This window comes from Pholis gunnellus (genome assembly GCF_910591455.1).
Source record: "Pholis gunnellus genome assembly, chromosome: 13".
Classification (NCBI taxonomy): Eukaryota; Metazoa; Chordata; class Actinopteri; order Perciformes; family Pholidae; genus Pholis; species Pholis gunnellus.
Genome location: NC_136540.1, coordinates 8,622,887 through 8,644,246, shown reverse-complemented (window position 1 = coordinate 8,644,246; position 21,360 = coordinate 8,622,887). Strand labels below are relative to the sequence as shown.

General features: G+C 40.9%; 3 protein-coding genes across 5 annotated transcripts; all 3 read right to left on the bottom strand.

The window, feature by feature from the left end:
• Nucleotides 1-3,966: 3,966 nt before the first annotated feature.
• ccdc169 (coiled-coil domain containing 169) lies at nt 3,967-8,534 on the bottom strand (the record flags this gene model as incomplete). Its single annotated transcript, XM_079172119.1, has 8 exons — nt 3,967-4,150; nt 5,034-5,110; nt 5,593-5,646; nt 6,195-6,293; nt 7,663-7,703; nt 8,076-8,210; nt 8,360-8,442; nt 8,530-8,534. The coding sequence occupies 8 exons, from the start codon at nt 8,532-8,534 to the stop codon at nt 3,967-3,969; spliced, it is 678 nt and encodes a 225-aa protein (XP_079028245.1).
• Nucleotides 8,535-9,108: 574 nt separating this feature from the next.
• On the bottom strand, nt 9,109-15,452 carry sparta (spartin a). Of its 3 annotated transcripts, none has more exons than XM_079170983.1 (8): nt 15,316-15,452; nt 13,969-14,783; nt 12,143-12,337; nt 11,612-11,768; nt 11,149-11,343; nt 10,789-10,947; nt 10,538-10,628; nt 9,109-9,780 (listed from the first exon to the last, which is right to left on the bottom strand). In XM_079170983.1, exons 2-8 carry the CDS (start codon nt 14,755-14,757, stop codon nt 9,531-9,533), a joined length of 1,836 nt encoding a protein of 611 aa, XP_079027109.1. In that variant the 5' UTR covers nt 14,758-14,783; nt 15,316-15,452; the 3' UTR covers nt 9,109-9,530. The 3 variants fall into 3 exon arrangements, with proteins under 3 accessions (XP_079027109.1, XP_079027111.1, XP_079027110.1); XM_079170985.1 differs by having other exon boundaries at nt 13,969-14,758; XM_079170984.1 differs by having other exon boundaries at nt 15,357-15,435.
• A 794-nt stretch (nt 15,453-16,246) lies between these two features.
• Nucleotides 16,247-18,163, bottom strand: ccna1 (cyclin A1; the record flags this gene model as incomplete). Its single annotated transcript, XM_079171055.1, has 7 exons — nt 16,247-16,384; nt 16,481-16,594; nt 16,725-16,929; nt 17,096-17,322; nt 17,458-17,573; nt 17,664-17,883; nt 18,005-18,163. 7 exons carry the CDS (start codon nt 18,161-18,163, stop codon nt 16,247-16,249), a joined length of 1,179 nt encoding a protein of 392 aa, XP_079027181.1.
• Nucleotides 18,164-21,360: the final 3,197 nt, after the last annotated feature.

The following is a 21,360-nucleotide window of genomic DNA, read 5'->3' as shown; positions in this document are numbered from 1 at the left end:
GACACTAGATGGTGTGATCCTGGCCGAGGAGAGCCCCCCCTGTGCGTCCCTTCGTTGTCCGGTTGACTAGCCCCACCAAAAAACACCAGTGTGCGCGTGTTTATGTGTGTGCGTAGTGAGCCAAGCAGAGGCTGGACTGGAAATGAACTAGGTAGGCAGCTGCTCCCCCCTCCCATTCTCTTTGCACCCACCTTCTCTCTCCTCCTCAACGTCACTCTGTCGTGATTTCCATTCAGCGCCCCCACCCCTCATATTAAAATGCAAACCCATGCACGCTTCCCACTCGTGCTGGGGATGCTGCTGGTCCTGCAACCACCCCCAGCCCCGAAGACATGCGTCGGGGGGGGCGGGGGGGGGGGGGGGGGGGGGGGGGGGGTCGATCTCCCCTCTTTTATGATAATTCATTTTTCATACCTTAAGTGATTATTTTAAATTTAATTTCACATATATGTTATTTTTACATGTTTGTGAATATTAATTACTTCATTAAGACAAGTATAACCTATATTTTGGTGTGTGTAGGCCAATTACATCTCATCAAAACCATGAGAATAAGTACTGAGCAGCATTATGTTTAACCCACAAAAACATTTGCACGTGAGATGTTATGCAATACACTTACTACAATGTATACTCTAAGGGTATCAAGGCAGCTAAAACCTAAACCGTTCAATTCAAACTATGCAGAGCAGCTTTCGGAGTGAGCCAAATGCAGTGTGACAAGAAGGATTTTTACCCAATCCCACGTATTTATCTCATGTGGAAAGACTCAATTTGAATTACATGTCTAAAAGATTTCAACATACTAAGTTGAGTCAAACAGGACTCCATAAACCGACATGCAGAAAGAGAGATGCGGGCTGGAGAGGATGCTGCTGTTTCATTGTCATAAGCTTGTTTCTTCCTATACCTCTGAAGTTTGTTTGCATGTGACGGCAGGAAGTAGGCTCTCCGAGCGATGGAAGTGATAAAGACCACTGACCTACATCCTGGCCTCCAGAGACCACCCATTTCTGTTCCATCACCACTCCCTGATGAACTGTACTGTATGTGTGTGTGCGTGTGTTTGTGTGTTACCCAGCATTGATCTGTGCCAGTGGTGGTGAAAGTTGCAGCCCTCTTAAAATATTTTCCTATCATTGTATTAACAGGGGTTTAACAGGGGGAAGACATTGCTTTATGTTACATTTTACTGATTTGAATGTAAAATGCTCACGTTCTTTGACATTAGTTTGATGCTTCTTTTAGAAGGTCACATATCATAATGCTTTCCAGTTCACTAATCCAGAACTTACATGAATATATCTGACATTTTAATGATCAAATACAGTGTGTGATTGCATCTTTCTTGACTGCTTCCGTGCACAGACCTACCTGTTTTACTACATGCACATGAATGCATTAGAATGTAAGAATGTAAGGAAAAAAAATCCTATTTGGGTGAGACACACACTCAAGGACCCAGCGGGCATCACAAACTGAGAGCTGATCAGTGTTCTTGTCTAAATGACTCCTGGGGAAACAGAGCACAATGTGAAAAAAATGTGTCTTTACTCAACATGTGTTCATTCAACATAGGGACATTGAAATGGATGGATTTGAGCATTGCTGTGAATAAATACAGGCATTTCAGAGGTTAAAGCACGATTCAGTCTTGAGTGCAACTCTGTATGATATTGATTGAAATATGCTCTCTGCACCTGGAGCATGACTAGGCGTGTATATAAAGAGATAGAGAATTTTGGCATTTTTGACTAAGGCTATCAAAGGGCACATTTAATGTGGATCAGACTGATCTGCTGTCCCTCACCAAAAAATAACCTTTGTGGGCAGTGACTAATGACCTTTTGACTCTAAAAGTTGTTTCAGGGACACTAAAAAAACCACAAGAAAAGCACCACTTAGCACATCTCTGCTAATGCATTTTTTGTGAAGTGAATGGTAATAAAAACATTCCGATGTGGATGGATGGACTGATGATTCATATAGTATCTAAATAGTGTTTTAAATCTGCCTTAATTTCACAGCCCAAGAGAGAAATTTAAAAACCCACCCACTCAGACTGTTGACAGATGCTACTGTACAAAGACACTCAATCCATTCTGTCATCAATCACTGCATCTTTATGCTGCAAAACAAAGTCTGTCACTTTGACACATCTTACAGGTTTTAAGATAAGCGTATAACTCAAGATATTCATATTTGGCTCACCCGTATGCACATGAATGCACACTTGCAAATGAGTCTTTTATACACACACTTTGCACGTATGCCTACACTAAATTGTTTGCCGCACACTGCAGTGAGTGCGGTGACTAGAGCATGGGCAGTGGTGTGACTTGTGGTGTTTTGACAGATACTGTAGTGATTTGTCACGGTGTTTCCCCTGTCAGCTGGAGGCATCTAGGTGGTTACTCTGTGGCAGTGTGATTCATGGGCCGGACGCAGAGAGTTGTACTAAAACGAGCCTGTGCATGAAACGGAGAGAAAAAGAGGAGACAGGGCAGAAAGAGGCAGTAGAGAGTCGTGTGCCGTAAATGTGCTCACTGTTTCAGAGGGCAACATGGACCAGCCATCTTTAAATGAAGTCATTAATCTAAGACAAACAACCAGTCACTGCAGCACATGAATGGATCGCACACATGGTCCGCCAACTCTATCAGACACACGAGTGGACCTGTAAAGGGAAAGTACACCCAAAAACACAATTAACACTGTGCAGTTCTAATGATTGTAGACAGTAAAGTCACTATCAGCAAACACAAACAAATGTCTCTCGGGGCTGGACATTTGAGTGTTAGGATTTGTGTTGATGAAGTCATCAGGTGATACGTTTTAAAGTTGGTTTATTGAATGAAGATAAAATAATAAATTAGTGACTGACTGCTGTGAGATCCTAGATTATTTAAAATATCACTTAAAGGTATCTATCATAAAACGTCTGTGTTAATGTCTTCATCCTCACCACAATCTGATGTTCACTTTAGGAAACACCTGCTATCACATACTTTCAAACCATAATTTGACACTAAAAATATAAAATGTATTTCTTATCCATGGAAGGACATTTTGAAGGTGGTTGAGCACCTAGTGTCACACTTAAGGACAGTTCAGCTGGTGTGATGTTTGTTGACACCGCGGCTCGATCTTTGCCCTAAAGACCAGTTCCCTTGTCACTACAACTCACTGCCATGCCGGCTTGGGCATGGACCGTAGTCGTAGAGGAGGAAATGCAAAATTCACCTTTATGAATTGTTCTCAGCCTGGGACTTCTTATTCTCAAACCCCACTTTTAGGTCACAATCCATGAGCCAATTAATATGATGTCATTGCACTTAAAGACCAATCAACGACCAATAAAATGAATTATTGCTGTTTGAGCAATACACAAGACATGTGACCATGTCTTTAGTACAGTACAGTACAGTATTATTTCAGTTCAGTTTTAAGGCTGTCAAGAGCCTCCACACTTCTTCACTAAAACAAATGAAAACAGCTTCTGGCAATTGTTTCTATTCACTACTGCAGCTCACATGGATAGTTTTCCAACACCTACAGGCGGTCAGTGGGTGGGACGGGGGTGACTGGTTGCTCTGTGGATGAACAACATTCGGAGAGAGTGGTGGACGTGGTGTTGCTTACGTAATACAAGTCGTAGGAGTTGTTTTTGAATCTAGTGACACAAGAAATGTCAGACTTGGCAGACTTCTGGCACATTAGGAGATGGCCGTGCTGCCCTCGGAGCCTGTAATATTCCTCCTACGTACTCTTTTTGCTGAAACTTGTAAGGAAATAATAATGCCAGACTTATAAATGTAACATGTTATTGTATTTGTCATCAATTGAAAAGGAACACTGAATAAAACATCACTGACTGTGGCACATGGCTAAATAACCTTCCTCACAATCGTCTTTTGAGAAATGTAAACAAAGTCAGATAACCTGTTTTTTTTAAAGGATTGTGTTTCAGGTAGTATACTTTAGTGTGGGTAACCTGCTTTCCCTCTTGGAATTATATTCTTCTCCTCTCTCTGCTGTTGCTCCACCACCTCCTCCTTCTTTCACACAATCTCCTCCTCCATCTTCTTCTTCTTCTCTCTCTTTTCCTTTCTTAGAATCAGCCTCTGCCTTCCTGCTGGTCTGCCTCCCTCTATGCAATTAGAAAATATAGTTAGTTTAGCAGAAACATGCAACAGATACAAAATGTTTTCTAATTAATGTGCTTCAGAGAGATAAAATAACACAACATTTCTCAATTCAAATCTTGCAACAATAGTATTAAAAGATACATCTCAGAATGTATTCATTTATTACTTCTGAGCTCATTTGTCCAGCATGATTACTACAAAATCAAAACTAGAAAATCAAGTCGGACTGCAAAGCTAATCAATTTACACAGATACAAGGATAATATTTACTTACAGTATATCATGTAGTGAACATAGTTTAAGAGTCATGGATGACTGATCTTAGTTTGTCTTCTGCATCAAATGTTAAAATATTGGTTTCTCCTGTTATGTGATTTTGTCTCCCTTCATTTGAAGGAGCATCCTACAATATCTTCCATAACAACTAGAGTTCCAGCATAAATGGTAAATAAAAATGTTGGTTAAAAGCAATAACTCTGGATTTTACAAATATTGTGCTCTATATGTACTTTTGCCGTTTTTAATTTGGTCATTTTATTTCCATGTTTATATCGTACAAGTTATGTCATTTTGTGCATCTATTTTATTGTGATCTGCCAATGGACTGCAGATTAATATTAGCTCTCTTGTAACTCAAAGACTAAAATACATCAAATGGCAGCATTTACTTCATATACAATATTGTACACGGTTCTTTGTAAATAAATCAAGTAAAAGGTATAAATAAAAATTGTAAAAAGCTGGTATCAAATCAACATATTTAGAGCAAACAAGCAATGGTTACCCATGTGAAGCCCCTGATGTTCTGACTCAACAGTCATTTTTGAGATTGTTCACAGTTGATGGTAATTGAATCCATCACTTGTAATGTTTTGTCGCACTGACCTCCTCTGTTCGCTCTCTGGTGCCCTCTGTGGCTGGGTGGAGTACTGTCTTCTTTGGGCTTCAAGGGTGGAGGACAGCTGTGTCAGAGGACAATCCATGAGTAATGACACCAAGTGCACTCCAGACACAAATATTGTTTTTGGATTTAAGCGGATGCATGTGTGCGTTTTGTGTTTACGGCAGGCGTGAGCTTATTGCGAAAGTATTGAGGGAGAAAAGTAGTTTCCTTGCAGCTGCGTCCTCGCGTTTCAGCCCTGCAGGAACCAGTTTTGTTGCAGCATCAGACAGAAAGTCCTTGACTCACTTCGGTGGTTGAACAGACACTCAGCTATTATATAACAAGCGAGCGCAGCACTGGAGGATGAATGACAAACCATAACTATAGGCCTGAAACAGAAAAGCCAGGGAGCACGCCGGTCTGCACTGAATTATCCTTTGGTACAATTTAACCATGACAGCTATTCTTCAGTGGGGCATACATTTAATTAGCAGTCAATCGGTCTGGTTTGAGAGCTACTTGCTCGCACTACTGTTGACATGGATGAAAGAGAACGCTTACCTTAGCAATTTCTGAAAGATATGCCCGCCTCTCATCATTGGTTTTATGAAATGCCTGGTATTGGAACGAAACAGAGGGCCTTATTGTCACATTCCTCCATTCATGGACAACACTTGTTCTAACTGTCAGTAATAATCTGTCTGCTCAGAGTGCAGTGCTTGTTATGCGTTCGCTGCCTGTGTGTATTATTTCAGGAGGTCTTCAGTGTTAATGAGCAACAGATTAGAACATGGATTACTGGCCGCACATGCTGCGCGTTACACTTTTATTCTACTAAATATCTTTCTGTTTGTTGAGCAGAACAATAAACAAAGAACAGAGACGCCAAACTAAGAGCATACCGGCCAAGTCGTAGCAGTACAGGACAAAGGTTATAGGATTCAATTTTGCATCAATGGTTGTTAAAAAGAAAGAATGTAAAACATTTCAGCCAAATCTTTTTCAATCCTTTGCTAATGATGGTAATTTGTCACTGAAATATGTAATACCTGGAAAAAAAATGTAAGCTGCTTGTCTGAGAAATGATAAAACTGGACCAGCGGACATTATGACCCTCCACAATACTGAACACAAAATGCCTCAAACTGTGCAGTGGTCCACACCTTTCCCTCCTGTTCGATTCGGCCGTGACAGTCCATCAGCTGACTCTGGAGGTCAGACTTCTCTTCCGTCAGGAGCTTCAGACGCTGTCTCAGTGTTTCCTGCGGCAAAGTGTTTCCATCAATTAGCAACATTCATAACAAAGAAGTTGCACTGCTGATGCCTAATTACAAATCAATAGAATGAAATGGTGCTTTCTACTCGGAATAAACAATAAGAGAATACTTCATGCAGAAACGATGAGCACAACATGGTTTAGGCATTATGCAATAACCAAACAGACAGATGTTTTGTACAGAGCACAGCAATGAGACTTGGTATATCTGAGTTTTGGAACAATAAGCAGCTTTAATGAATACCACTGTAATCAGTGTGATTAAAGACGCAGCATTATACGTTAAGCACATTTATGCATTATACCTGTACGGTGCTCGATCAGCCAATTGCTGAGTATTTTATGAATAATTAAATGTTACAGTCAGGGGTGGAAGAAGGATTCAAATTATTTATGATATCCATTCGTTTTCCAATAATCCTTGTCTGTTCCTGTTCTCGTGTACACCTAGCGGGCTCATAATTATGAGACTGTGGTCCAGCATATGCATATGAATATGCAATGATGACACTAGCATGATGACACGAGTATGATGCTGCAGAATCGATCGGTGAAATGTTCAAGCTTCTTTCTTGGGAGCTGTAGACACTATGACATGCCATTAAAAATAAAATCCATATTCTTCTAACATACTAATGTCTAACGTCTCATTTACTGTCATGCTCACAGTTCATCTGCAAAGGGACAGTCACTCCTTGGAAACAAGAATGAGCATCTGTTAGTTCTGCCTTAAGGCACACAGATCCATATTTAGACTGCATTGTACAACCTTTTAGTGAGTGTTGTGCATTCATGTGCGCTAAAGCATTGTAATTAGCGTGCATTACTCTCCCATGGTTTGTAATCCTGTGATTACAGTGCTGTGATTAAACTGTGGTGGATTCAGCCTGCATCAGCGGGAGGATGGACAGCAGCTGACGTTATAATCTTGTCTGTCCTTCCTGCCTTCTCCCCTCATTCTGTGTCTCTGGTCCTCTCTCTCTCTCTGCCGGTATGTGCTTCCATCTTAAATACGTTTCCCGCTCTCTGTGGGTCATCTGTTTGTTAACCCTCATCATACTAACATATTCAACATACGAGGACTAACGACTTGGGTACCGACAAGAATAAACTACTGTAAGATACACTTTAGTATTTAAAACTATAGTTTTAAAAAGCACTCATTAGTCATTAGGAACAAATTGATTGACAAAGTTATTAAAAAAGAATTGAATGACAGAATAAAGCACCTGTGAGATATGACACAAAAAGTATACCAGGGTTTTTATTTGAAAGAAGAAAAAACTCTGATAACGTCAATACCACAAGACAGAAAGGGGAAAAGCTCAGTAGAAAATGAACATGTTTGCACTCACTACTGACATGTCATCATAGGATCGGATGGCGGCCAATCGATCTGTGAAAAAACAAGAGTGTGTGTGAGCATTATGTGTGCATGCTTTAAAACGCATACATGCTTGAGAGGGGTGAATACATCACAATGAACATTGTTGTTTTTATACGCTACAGTTGAAAGATTGAGACAGAGGAACACATAGGCTACATGCTAGTACCAGCCCTGAGCTGCTTCATGTGTAGATCTTGAGCTTGCCCGAAAGTGGTTTTAGGATTTAAAATAATCACAGTGGATGTGTTGTATAGTCCTCTGAGGTATTTTAACTGCTGTGCACAGCTTGATTGTATGTGTACATATTCAAATAGAAACCTAACAAGTGAACTTACAGCATTAAACCGCTTTAAAAGTGGGCACTATAGCCTGTGAACTCACCCATGGGGTTTCCTCGTAGGTCCTCCAGTCTCTCATGAATGAGTGACATCTGTCTGTCCAACTGTCCATTTAGCTCGATCTGTGTCTCATACCTTGTCTTCCACTCATTTCCTGTCACAGAATGAACAGAGGAAACTGTGACACCATTGTCTCATTTAGGGACAGTCCACATTACAGGGCTGGGCTGATAGAAACCAGTGGGTTGTTGGGTAACATCTGGCCACTGTGGGTGAAGGTGAGAAATATAACTAACGTTATATATAGAAGGAAAAACACTTACTAACCTTCCCCGTCAACACTGTGCAGTCTTTCTTGCAGTTCGCACATGGTACTCCGCAGATCTGACACGGACTCTTCAAGCATCTCTCTGTAAATGTTATTTTTGGAGGGTTAAAATAACATTTAATCTCCTTGATAACTTTGTAGGTAATGCATTTACTTCAAACAAACTTACTTCATTTCCCTCTCTTGCTCAAGTTCTGCTTGCAGGCGTGCTAAGTCGTATTTGCTGTAGTCGCTATCTCCAGTCATGTTTTTAGAAAAACTGAGATCAACCGAAGAGACGTTTGTGCCTCGCAGTGTCCATGGAGACCAATGTTTCCGGTTCGTTCGGGTGGCCTCGGATATGATGGTGCAGATCAGCGGGGGATTTAAAAATAAAGACCTCTTTACGGTTTAAGACGATAGTACGAAGAAATAGGCGAAGAAATAACTCGTGAATGACATTCGTCACATACAGTGATTTTCCTTTTGCAAGCAAACCTTTTTATGAAGCTCATTTCGCGCTTGATTAGCCATTAAATGTACTTCTTCTGTATACCGAGCGCTTTATTCAACCGTTAACATTAACGACCTATACATGTTAATTGATTTATCTCGCAGATTATCTTATTTTAAATGGAAAAACAACAGCACGTGTGTAAGAAAGATAGCGGATATTTTGTTTTGTCCATCTGTAAAAACACCTTTCGAGAAACATCCAACATAAAAAACATAATCTCTGGTTATCATGGTTAGAATGTGCAGTTTATATATTCGTAGTCAACATTTGTGTGCTTTGCTTAACATTATTATTGCACTTTCATACAGATCATACAGGTGGTCAACATGTAAGTCTACTGTTTACTGCTAAACTACACCGATTTGTTTGCCAGGCTGTAAAACATACACAAAATATATACATATAAATACATGATGACAACCTAAAATACTACCACATAAAATAATGCATGAAACACAAAACAATGCAGCCAACACCTAAATATACATAAATAACTTTAATAACTTGTGGAGTAAATTTGCATTTTGACTTATTCCAGTATTTTTCCTTATTGTTTTTTTTACATTCACAAATAATCATTTTTGTTGTATAAATATGCAAATGGTGAGTTGCTCCATCAATCTGGCAGAACACTTCAAACAAAGCATTAAACTTCTGTGGGAATCCCTTTTTGACTACTCTGTCTCCATTTTCTTCTGCTTTTCTTTCCCATGTGTCTCTGCATGAAGTTCTCGTTTCTGCGCCTCCTTTCCCTGAGTTTGTCCTGGCTGCTCCCTCGGCCTGGCCATGGCCTTGGCTGTCTGCTTCCCTGCAGTCTTCAGGAAGGCTTTGAGGCCCAGATTGTCAATGTTGTATGCAGTCACACCAACATTGATCAATGACCTGAGACCATTGTCTGTAGCTTCGCCTGCATCGTTACCGTACCTTCACCACGAATAACATGGCGGAGTAAGGGAAGAGTGGTTTGATGTAAATAAAAATAAATGAGGGTGTGTACAGAATTAAAATGCTGGAGCAATGTGATTGGTGATATTGGTACTGCTGTCATTCACATCAACACACCAAAGGCCAAGAAACACAGTCATTTTTTACTTTGTAGCAGTTTTATTATTAAGAAACCAGGAAAGGGGCCACAGAGAGTATGAACAGCAAGAGCAGCACCACCCAACACAAGCTGACATGTAGCTGCAGTTACCAGACCCAAAAAAACACAAACAGAACAGAAGCTTTAAACTACACCAAGTCAGAAAAGAACCCAAAACACATAGTTTATATGTCTAGATATAAATGATTAAAATAACATTTGTTTGATTCTGTGTAAGCTGTTGGATTTGGAGAATGTCATTCAGGGTTAGACTCGAAATGGGTTAATGAAAGAGTGCACAGTACATGAAAGAGTTGATCAGTTGTTAGTTCACAAGTCTTTGCCTTTGCTCCCCCGTGCAGTCATATGTTGCTGGACATTTTTAATAGATTTTCTAAGCCCTTAAATCTGAAAAGAAATAGGTGTGAAAGCAGATCAGTTTACCAACGTACCAAGAAGAAAGCAACACAGTAGGCTTGTTTCTGATCCGGTGTTCTATTGTTGTTTAAAGAAACCAAATAGATTCAGAATAAGGCTGGAAACAAGATCTGCAAAAGTTTATTGATGAGAAATTGTCTATTAAATAAATAAACTTACTTGTATGTCATCGTCGTGACCGTCTCTGCTGTAACACTTTTGCCAACAAGCTTTGCTCCGGCCTCCAGACTACACCAAACAGTAGAGAAACCTGGTTTAGATGGAAACAAAAAAGAAAATGTTTGAGAACTCAAGAAAGATTTGGATCACCCATTTACAATAGTGACAACAGTCTAAGACAATGTACATGAATATATGTGATAGTTTCACTTCATGTTTGATGCTGAAATCTCTATTATATTGGTACATACTTTGTATGCTGCTGACTGCCACAAACTTGGCTCCAGCCCAGTTGGAAGGGCCGCCATCTTTGTTCTTCATAGACTTTGGGACCAGCTTAGAGCTCTGTTTCTTCACATGGGGCGCAATCTTGTCTGCCATGTGTCCTGCCACAGTGCTCACTCCATTAACTGTAAATGTGTACAGACATATAGATACATAGTCATATCAATGTACAGTACAGGAGACTATGGCATGCAATGAAAATTAAAAAAAAGGAAGAAATTAAGAAAAATCAAGCGTTTTCTTCAGCCATGTGAAAAGTTTGATTACCACCCAAAAGACGGTTGTGTTTTCATCATCAGTGTGGCAAATACAGTTTACGTTCTCACCTAAGAACTGGCTGACTCGAACAGCACCCCCGGAGGTCTGTTTAGCCACCTGCAGACCTTTGGTGACATGAGGGCTGATCTCTGAAGGAGTTTCCTCAGGCGTGATGTGGTCCCGGATCTTGGCTGCTCCTTTATGAATGGCCCTACCAGTGGCCTCTGCTCCTTTTACAACCCCGACACTCAACCGTGAAGCTCCTACAGACATTAAATATAATTGCGGGTGTTATATGTAAATTAGCAATATCATTGATTGTGCTGTTAAAATATCGAATATATGCGGATGACGATATGGTTGGACAAAGTTTTCTTTGCAGCACTCAATCCGGTTCAGGGAAAGGTAAACAATGCCCTCTAGTGGCTATTTTTGTAGACAGGAGAACATCCACTGTACTGTATATACAGTCTGCGTACACTGATATGTTGTCTTTGTTTGTTTTTCCTTTATTAAGGCTCACACACACACCTGTCAAGATTCCTTGCGCCATTTTCTCACTCCATCCAGGAAGTGGTGCTTTGTCCTTCTCCCCTGTTGGCACTGTAAGTCCTTCATGCTCTTTCATGGGACCAAGGGGGATTTTCTCACTCAGGTTGATGACCTCTGACCCTTCCCCCTCTGGACCCTGTCAGGGGATCCATCAAGTCATATTTCTCATCGGTTATCATGAAAGGACAAACTGTAAGATGCTTTTAAAAATGTGCATGCACCCAAACAGGTGACGTACATTTCTGTAAGCCATGACTCAGCTGGCTAGGAATGTTGTCACCCACAACATAACAACTATTTAGTTCCTCCTGAAGTGTTAAGAGAGAAGAGCGACACTATGAGACACTGGATTCTACAAGAAGGTGTAGTCATTTAAAGTATTTACATTACCTGTTGGTAAAATGTAAACACCACCCTATTCTGTTCAAACACATATTGTTCCAAAGCATTGACCCCAACCACATGCATATCCATCCTCACATTTGCTCCAAACAGACAGTAAAGACTGACCTGGACCCTAAGGTCAACTAGCTGCGAGAGGAGGTCCCGAAACGTCTCTTGATGTACAGCAGGCAGTTCGGAGGACAACACTATGCCCACGTAGGACCCTGGCGTCTCTGACAAGGTGTCAGGGAACATGAAGATCCCAGAGTTAGCCAGTAGCACTGGAGTGTCTGCCGTCAGCGGGTAAAGCCAGTCGCACACCTTGAAAACACAAAGACACACAAAAAATAAGAAGTGATTAAGGTCATCATCCATGCCCAAGATCCCTGTGACCGGAATGTCTGCCCATTTTTAATAAACCAGTGCAGAGGTGATAAGTGTGTGTGAATGGGCTTTTTTCTTTGAAATCGGGTCATCGCCCATGTACCATCATTACCAAAGAAGGTTGTATTCACGCTGACTGATCACCCGTTGTATTTGGTTTAAATTAAAACTAGTGACATACACTTCACGTTCACTATTCTTGGCAAGGATCTCTGATCTTTGGATCTAGACAGAAAGGCAGGACATGGTGGCTTCTGAGTCCTTATTTGTTTCTCCAGTTCATCCCTTGTTCAAGGCTATTTTCCGAATTCACTTCATATGTAAAAGTTGCTTACTTGTGAAGCCCAAAAGGGCATACAAATGTGTTGTCATGTCCCAGCAAGTACAGTGTCCCCCTATTCCTTTTGACCCAATGTTTTGCCCTCTCAAGGACACATTACATTAGCCCCATCAGGCCTTATGTCAGTCATCCGCACAGTTATAATACAGATACAGACTTGCTGCTGCATCGTGCCACTGGTATGCCGCCCGACACAATGACCCCTGTGAGGGCTCATGACACTGACCAGCCGCACAACAGAATCGCAGAGTCATCTGTTAATGGGACCATTGTCTTGCTGGGAAACAAAGCATGGCCAGAATACAGGAGAGCAGCCGGCCAGCCCGGTCTGGTGGGAAACAAGTCATGGGTGGCGCTGCAGTATACGGCGCGGCGTAATCCACACTTTGGAGAGGTGCCAGAATACATTATTGTTACTTAATGCATTTTATATGGACTCAATATAAAAATCATCACACAGAAGTAGCAGGTTGTCAGAAAGCTTCACATGAATAGGACACATATGTGGATGAGACCTTGTGCTGTAAAAGTCATTTGACACTTTTTGCCAAACCTCCAACACTTGTATTCTATTAGCATGCGAAAACAGATGGAAGTTAAGCAACTCAAATACATTTTTGTACTGCTAATTCTTTAGCATCTTGCCAACTAATATCATCTAGAGTTTGAAGGCAATGACCACATTGTAACTAGAGCTGAAATAATTCGTCAAGTAATTGATTACTCTATTGAGTCAGAATTATTTTGATAATAAATGGATCTCTTTCAAGGAAAAATTCACTGGTTCTTTTTCCTAAAATGTGAGGATTTTCTGCTCTCTTATCACTGTAAACAGAATATCTTTGTGTTTTGGACTGTTGGTGAACATTTGAATCATATTAGGCTCCGGTAAATTAGTGATAGGTACTTTTCATTATTCATTGCTAATGTAACTAATAATCATTAGTTGCAACTCATCAGTTAACAAATTCAGTACAAATAAGTACAGGTCAGGAAAATGTTAAAGCTTTTCATCATAACACGTGCATGTGTTGACAAACTAAAAGTGAACATCACCCAACATAATGACTCATAGTTAGTTCTCAAACCGGTCTAATGGTGATGAAGTGGTTTCACCTGCAGGTATTTCACTGTTCACACCCAAGGAAAACGCTTTGCTGACACACGCACACTCACATGCATGCTGATACTTATGACACGTACTTATTATAACATGCTGTATACTCACATGTAGAAATGTAGAGGGTCTTCCAGCAGTGGAACCCTTGTGCTGAGTGTCAAATGTGATGATGCGAAGGTAACCTGGATGAGACAGGGAGCTGACCTGCCCGTTCGGTGCCACGAAAAACATCTGCACCCCAGAGGGGATGAAAAGCAGCTCGTTTCCATCTCCTCCTGCCGTCGCTCCGGTCTGCTTCCCCGGCCTGAGGCCACCTCTAGCGGGACCGTAGGACAGACTGCGGTGGCCGACAGTTGGCTGTGGTGTGTATGCTGGAGGCTGGTCCCCTGAGTTAGCCATTGCTAAAGTTCCCGGAGTCGCTGCAGGGAGCGCGTGCAGCACGGCAGGGGAAGGAGGCCTGGGGGGGGGGGTTAGGATTGTGTTCTGGGTGGTAGCAGGTAGAGTGGGGTACAGATGGCTGAGGGAGCTCTGTGGAGGCTGGCTGCTTGGTGCCAGGTCTGGGTAAAGATTGGGAGGAAGATCCATCAAAAGTCGGACCCTCTGGCATCCTTCTGTCAGCTGAGAGGTCTCGAGGTCAGACAGGTGGGTGCTGACAGTCCTCAAAGTGTCCCTCATCCTCTGCTGAAGATGCCTGGCCGTGTCCCAGACCGCTCCCCGCTGCCTCTCCCCTCCAGTGGGGACTCCCAGTCCCTGGGTAAGGTGCTGTCGACCTTTCCTGTAAAACACCAGGGCCTCTGCTCTTTTCCCGGCCTCTTCGGCAGCCAGCCCCCGGCTCAGAGAGTGAAATGCCAACTCATACTGGTCCTTGATGAGCAGCAGCTCAGCAGGCTCAGTCATACTGAGGAGTAGACGGGACACAGAAACTAGAAAGTAAAGAGCGCAAATCAAGTGTGCTGTCTCCAAAGTGAGACAAAAGTCGGAACTGCAGTTTCAAGGTTTTTATAGTCATCCTAAAATTGTGTAGATAAATGACAGGTTTATATATATTGATATAATTATACTATTAATATTAAATAATGAGTTATTGGTGCACTATAGTTTGTTTTTAGGCTTAATGATTTATAAAATGTAGATTTCAGTGAAAAGGATGGGAGACAGTTGGGATTAAAAAACAGAATAAGTGAAGAATTTAAGCAACAGAAGGACAACTTGAATACATTCCCAACACTCCGCGGCTATGACGGGTTTTAAATACCCGGAGCCAGAGAACACATCAGGTTAAACCTGAACAACGAGACCGTAGATTTGCCTGCGAGCTTTCTTAAAAAGCCTCAACAGATTCATATGTAAAATAGCAGTAACCACGTGTATTCTTCGTCTCAGTATCAAATGCTCAAATCATAATGCCTTTTCTTGCCTGACAGACAATAAATAATAAACTTAAATCGGGTTTACCTGAACTTGAATATTCGGGGAAAAAAACAAAAATAACTCACAATAAAAAAGTGGTTTCAAAGAGACTCTTTCAGTTAACAAATGATCTTCTGTACTTTCATAGATAGGAAAATGCCAGCATATATCAATAGGTGTTCACTTCACACTGCGTTAATATAGCGCACCTCCCAGCAGTGACACACAAGCATTAAGAGCGACACAAATGGCTTCCGGCCAACACTTTCAAAATAAAATCCAAAAAACTACGCATTAAAATTGTAATACTTGAACCAATAATAATAAAAAAAAATAATGTTTAGGGAATGTGAGATGAATAAAACACATTTCCTTTACGTGTAGTAATTTGTTTTATTCACTTCACATTTTAGTGAGACAAGATGAAAAATGAAGCCGACAGAAATCCTATATCAATGTATTTTGAAATCACTCTAAAAGAAGATGCTGTAATTCAAGCACAATTCTGGACAAAATATACATCACCACTGATGGTGACCAGCTTTAAAAACCTTTTGCATGAACACCTGCAAGTATTAGAATTATTCAGTCATGAAGTAGGTTTTATAAAAAGTATTTATTGTATGTGCATAAACAATTAATTTATGCTGAAAAATAAACTTACGGTAATTAAGTATCCAGAGGAGTGTGGCATGTATGGGATTGGCTGTAGAATGAGCTGTTTCTGTTTTGTTCTGAATCTAATTATGTTCTGGCAGAAGTGTCAAAGAAGGGTGGGGCAGTTATTCATAGGAATGTCAGATCAGCAGGTGCAGTGAGCAATGAAACACCACAATACCTGTAAATGGAGAGATAAAAGACGTCCATTCAGAGATGTCAAATTGTCAAGGTGCACTAACAACCCAGGCAAAGTATACATGAAAGATCCTAAAAGGTACATAAACGTCTTTAAAAAACAACAACTATCAACTATACCTTACTTGGAACTTTTATATTTTTCCCTGATGGCCTGTTGTGGGCGACTCTCTGCACTGATGTATAGCTTGTGGAGGTCAGTCATGCAAGGCACAATTTCAGCCGTGGTATAGCCAGTAAAGGCTTGTAAGGAATCAGGCTAAAGTATGAAGAAAAAGAAATGATCTAAAAAGTCACGTTTTGGCCAATTCCCAAATAAAATCTCATCTCAAGCCATTGGTCTGGACAAACTTACCCAGAGAGATTTGTTTACAGTGTAAGTGGCTAGGCAGTAAGCTCCAGCTGCTATTAGAGATGGGATGTACTGTAGGAATGGATGAATTTCCAGCAGGCTTAACTCTGCTACATACTAGAAGCAGAAAAAAAACACACATCACCAAATGAAAATATGATAAAGGGACCTGGGAAACTGTAACTTCATAGGCAGTGGGCACAAATGTTCTAATCTGGCTGGCATTTGAGTTATTGATTCTGCTCACAAGGGCAAGGTTCTTTGTGTTGGCACAGACAGAGTGGATGGACATGAAGAGGCGTAGGAACTGGTTTGTGGTGGGGGCTGCCATCTTGAAAGCCAGCACTCTGAGGAAAACATCCTCCATCCGGACCAGTTGCTTCTTCGTGTAGGTGTTGTCTGTGGTGTACACAAACTCGTTCAGCTCCGGAGGGAAGATCTCCTCATATTTTCTACAAGGTGACAGATCCGGCTGCATCAGGTTGTAAATCGTCATCACTGAGTCACTACGACTCCATAAGGTGATCCTTACCACGGCCGCAAAAACTTCTAACAAATCAGTGACTGGACTGAACAGGAAACGTGTGAAAGATTTAGAAAACACAAACATGTACTTACGCAGCAATCAGCAACGCAGCTGTGCCGACCAGCTGCAGCTTGCCCCGTTTCACGTATGCTGTGCAGGAGAGGAAGCGGTCCAAATAGTTGACGGCCAGGTGCAGAGTTTCAGAACGAAGTTTGTATTCCTGGACGACTTCCACCAGCCAGTCCACCAGGATGACCCGCATGCCGTTGGTGATCTCTGGATGTTTTTCTAAGTAGCCTGGCCTTGGCTTGGTCCTCATCTGGCGTTAGGGACAAAAACAGTTATTATGAGGTATTTGCAATGATGTGAGGAGCAAAACATCACAACTACAATGCATTTAATGCTACCCATTAAAAAAAATGATTTGGTCCTCATGGTTCAGATGATTACGCACTTCACTCTCCCTCAAGTGCAGGTGAATGTCCTCTGCATACTCTGAAATACAAAGCACCTCCTCTGACATCAAGGATGTATCTGGTTCAGACTGCATAGAAGCATCCTGGCACAAACCTACAAGAATGAACAGCAGTGGTAAAGATAATAAAGACTGACCAAGAAAAAAAGTCTTGGTATGGTGTCTTTGAATTTGCCAAATCTCACTTGAACTCAGTTCCAGCAGAAGTTTCAACTCTTCATGTTGCAGTGCAGCGGTTTTGGCATCTAGGTAATAGCTGTCTGAGACCACTTCTTGACCGGAAGCCGCCAGAACAACTTCACAAGCCTCCTCGACATACACATCAAAGCTGGAAGTGGAGGGACGGCCAAGGAAGGCGAGCTGGGAGCTGTCGGAGATTGAACTGTGTTTGGAAAATTGGCTTCCCTGTGGAGAAAAAGGGATCAACACGATCGCCACATCAAGTTGAAATATGAATGTTCTGTGAGGGGAAATTGAGTTGAAAATCACAAAATGTGATGTTCCCCACTGTGCCTTTCTCACTGACCTGGCTGAGCGATCGACCACGCTGCTCATTTTCTGACAACACACCGAGGACTGGCCGCTGCTTGGGTCGCTGGACCTTCAGAGCATCTGTTTTGCTTGAAGCTGCAATGTTTTCTTTGCTAGTGTGACTGCCGCAATGGGCATTTGAGCTAAAGTTCATCTTTAAACAAGGAGATGAGAAAAAGATAAAGGTGGTCACCATGGAATACAAGAAAGGAAAAGTAACAGAAAAATAGGAGTTAAACATGTACGCAAATAATTAAATATACATCTGAGAAGTGAAGTATATTGTGTGGTATTTGTCAATTCCCTGTATGTATGTGGTTCCCAACATGGGATTAAGACCCTGAAAGGGGTTGCAAGACAATTCAATTAATAGTAAACAAGAGAAAAAATCTATTGTACAGTAAATTATGTATTTCCTTTTTGAATTTTAAATATTTGCTTTTTTATCATGAAAATACTGGATTGATTCAGCTCTTCTAACCTCTAGGAGCTATTCACCCTGTCCACCACCTATGCACCCTGTAGTAAGCAATGCAGATGTTGCTTTATGTTGGCTATGTGTTATTCATATTGTTTAGTTACTTTATTGTCTCCCTGACAGTATCTAAGTAGGGTCCGAATTAAAAAAAAATTTTATTTCTGATTGCTGTTTAATACGTTATTTGTCTATAAAATGTCAGAAATGAGTGAACAATATCCACTATACATTTCTCAGAGCCCATGGTAACAGATTCAAATAGTTTCCACTTAAAAACCCAAAGACATTCAATTCGTCACATTTGAGAGGCTGGGACCAGTCAATGTTTGGATTTCGGGCTTGAAAAATGACTGAAAGGATTAATCACTTATGAAAATAGCTGCTGGTTAATTTTTGATTAACTGATTGGTCCCAAAACAGAATAAACGTTGGTCCCACAATTGGAAAGAAAGTGAGAAAACCCAAATGAGTCATTCTTTATATAACGATATTCAAATGACAATTAAAGTTCACTGAAGAATTGTAAGAAACGTCATTGCCATGGCTACAATAACTTTCTTAGTGTCCCATCAATCACAAACACACAAGTTAAGACAAACAGAAAAACGACTGGCTGCCATTTAAGTGCATCACATGAGTGTGTCACAGCCCACTAGTGGGTTCCTGTCGGTTTCCACGATAAATCACACTATCATCTGTTCTTGACTGCAAACTCACCATAATCACGACCACCGTAGTTTAACAGTTTAACGTTAGGTTGGGAAGGTGGACGCGTAAGACCTGTGCATTCCACTACAGCCGAGACATTGACGGTAACCTTCTTGTTTGTTGCGTTTTTGTAGACAAACAGCGACCTCTAGCTGTGATCAAGCGATTTAAAGCAGTTTCACTGCGTGCAGGGTGTTGATGGTCCGGCGGGGAAGTTTCCTTTAGGTTTCCTTGTAAACGGATCAGCTGTTTCCTCTGAACGGTTCTCTGGACAATCACGTGCCCGAATAACTGACGTCGAAGTCCACGTCGTGCGTCTGGAACCCTGTAGCTTCAATTTGTATTTAGTAATAAAAACATGATTTCTGTTTTGACTATGGTTTTGCATGACTACCTAAAGTAAATGTGAAGTTTTTTGTACTTGTAAGGGAAACTCGATTTCGACATTGAGGAAGCTGATACCTTATTTACTGTTTTCTGAATAACTCAAATTCATTGTAAATCTTACTTTGCTTAGAGATGTTTCAACAAAAAAAGCCAGTAGCCAAAATAAAATCACAACATAAATCAATGAAATGCATGAGATACTTATCTGAAAATGCATATTTTAACTTTATGACATTTGTTTCAATATATATCCTAAAATCAGTTTCTTCTTTTCTTTTCTTCTAGATACAGTTAGATTATGAATCTCTCTAGAGACACTAATCTGAAGAGAGCTCTTGTCACCATGAATGTGTCACACTTTGAGTAGGTGCAATAATGTCATTATTAATGCAGCTCATCGTAAATTTCACTGCGATTTGTTCACACTCACAAATCTGGATTTTATATTTAAACTGGCACCTTGTACTTGACTGCAGTTAGTCATCTTCCTGCTTTTTATACACACACACCAAAACATGTGTCTAAGGATGAAAGCAATGCTGCTTCTGGCTTAATGACTTCCTGTCAGTTTGGCCCTCAGCGGGGGTTTAACTGTAAACTGCATTATTTACCGTACTTGTCACTGGTGTTGCTGTGGCCTCTGTTGTTGCCGTGTGGTTGCATAGGAGTGGCCATGATTTGCTGTGCCAAAGATAGGTACACTAAAAATAGCACAGAAACAGGGTATAAAACCAAGATCGACTGCAGATAACAAACTGACAACTTCACTAGATAACACAGTGATATATCGTCCTGTGGACCTGCTCACACCAGAGTTAGATCGAAAGTATTAACACAGCCAGAGTGGACTAGAGGTTCTGATTCTGTAGACACGATTTACCCAGTTCAATTAAAAACTATGTTAAATATACAGGATATTTGAAGTCAATAAAAATACATATTGGGCAACAAGAGAAAATAAAAAAAGTCTATATAGAAAGCTTCATGTTTTGTCTGAGGGAAGAGTAACCTGCTGAGCGCCTGCAAGTTCTACATTGTCCATCAGGTGGCAGGTTTTCTCTTCAGTAATAATGGTCTCATGCTTTTCATTTGCAGTGAATCAAGCTGATTTTTTAAACATATCTTTATGTCAAATAACTATTTTAGGGCTTGTCAGATTATGTAACCATATAGATGAAGAGACCTATCACAAGGCTACAACCTAAGAAGTCAAATAACAGGAATACGTTCAGATTGATTTATAACTGATATGACATTGTGACCCTCCTAAATCTAATTTGACAAATTACCACAGAATCTTTGCTCGCTTAAACTCCTCATGGATGGAGACGGTGCAACGCAGTGAAGAATTCATCTGATTAAAAGTCACTCAAAGTGCTGTCTGTATTTTCTTTGCCTGCAAACCAAGTGGATGTTTGGAGTTGCCTGAAATTGTTGTTGTTGTTGTTGATGATTATTATTATCACATCTTAGTCACAGCAAGAACTACAGGCAGTAAACTATAGAGTCAAGTAGGGAAGCTGGGAAGGACCCAGGAGCATTAACCACTGTGTTTTCATTCTGCCGCGGAGCAGCTCCAGTGGAGCAACAGGGGATTAAGGATTCCAATTTGCAATCTTTTGGGTAACAAGGCTGCTTCTTGAATCTTCAGCCACCAACCTTCACTCCTATACTTTCTGGACAGCTGTATTTGATGGAAGGCTCCTTACGTTTTTGTGCAATATGTTGTGTGCATTTAGCATTGTCTACCCTCCTCATTTGACCATAACAGTGCGTTT

What these genes read in the sequence shown, in the direction of transcription:
- sparta (XM_079170983.1), bottom strand. Translation starts at nt 14,757, where the DNA reads ATGACTGAGCCTGCTGAGCTGCTGCTCATCAAGGACCAGTATGAGTTG. An exon ending in GACCCTCTACATTTCTACAT is followed by an intron (nt 12,338 to 13,968) that starts GTGAGTATACAG and finishes TGTGTTTTCAAG; the next exon opens with GTGTGCGACTGGCTTTACCC. An exon ending in TAGTTGACCTTAGGGTCCAG is followed by an intron (nt 11,769 to 12,142) that starts GTCAGTCTTTAC and finishes ATCCCCTGACAG; the next exon opens with GGTCCAGAGGGGGAAGGGTC.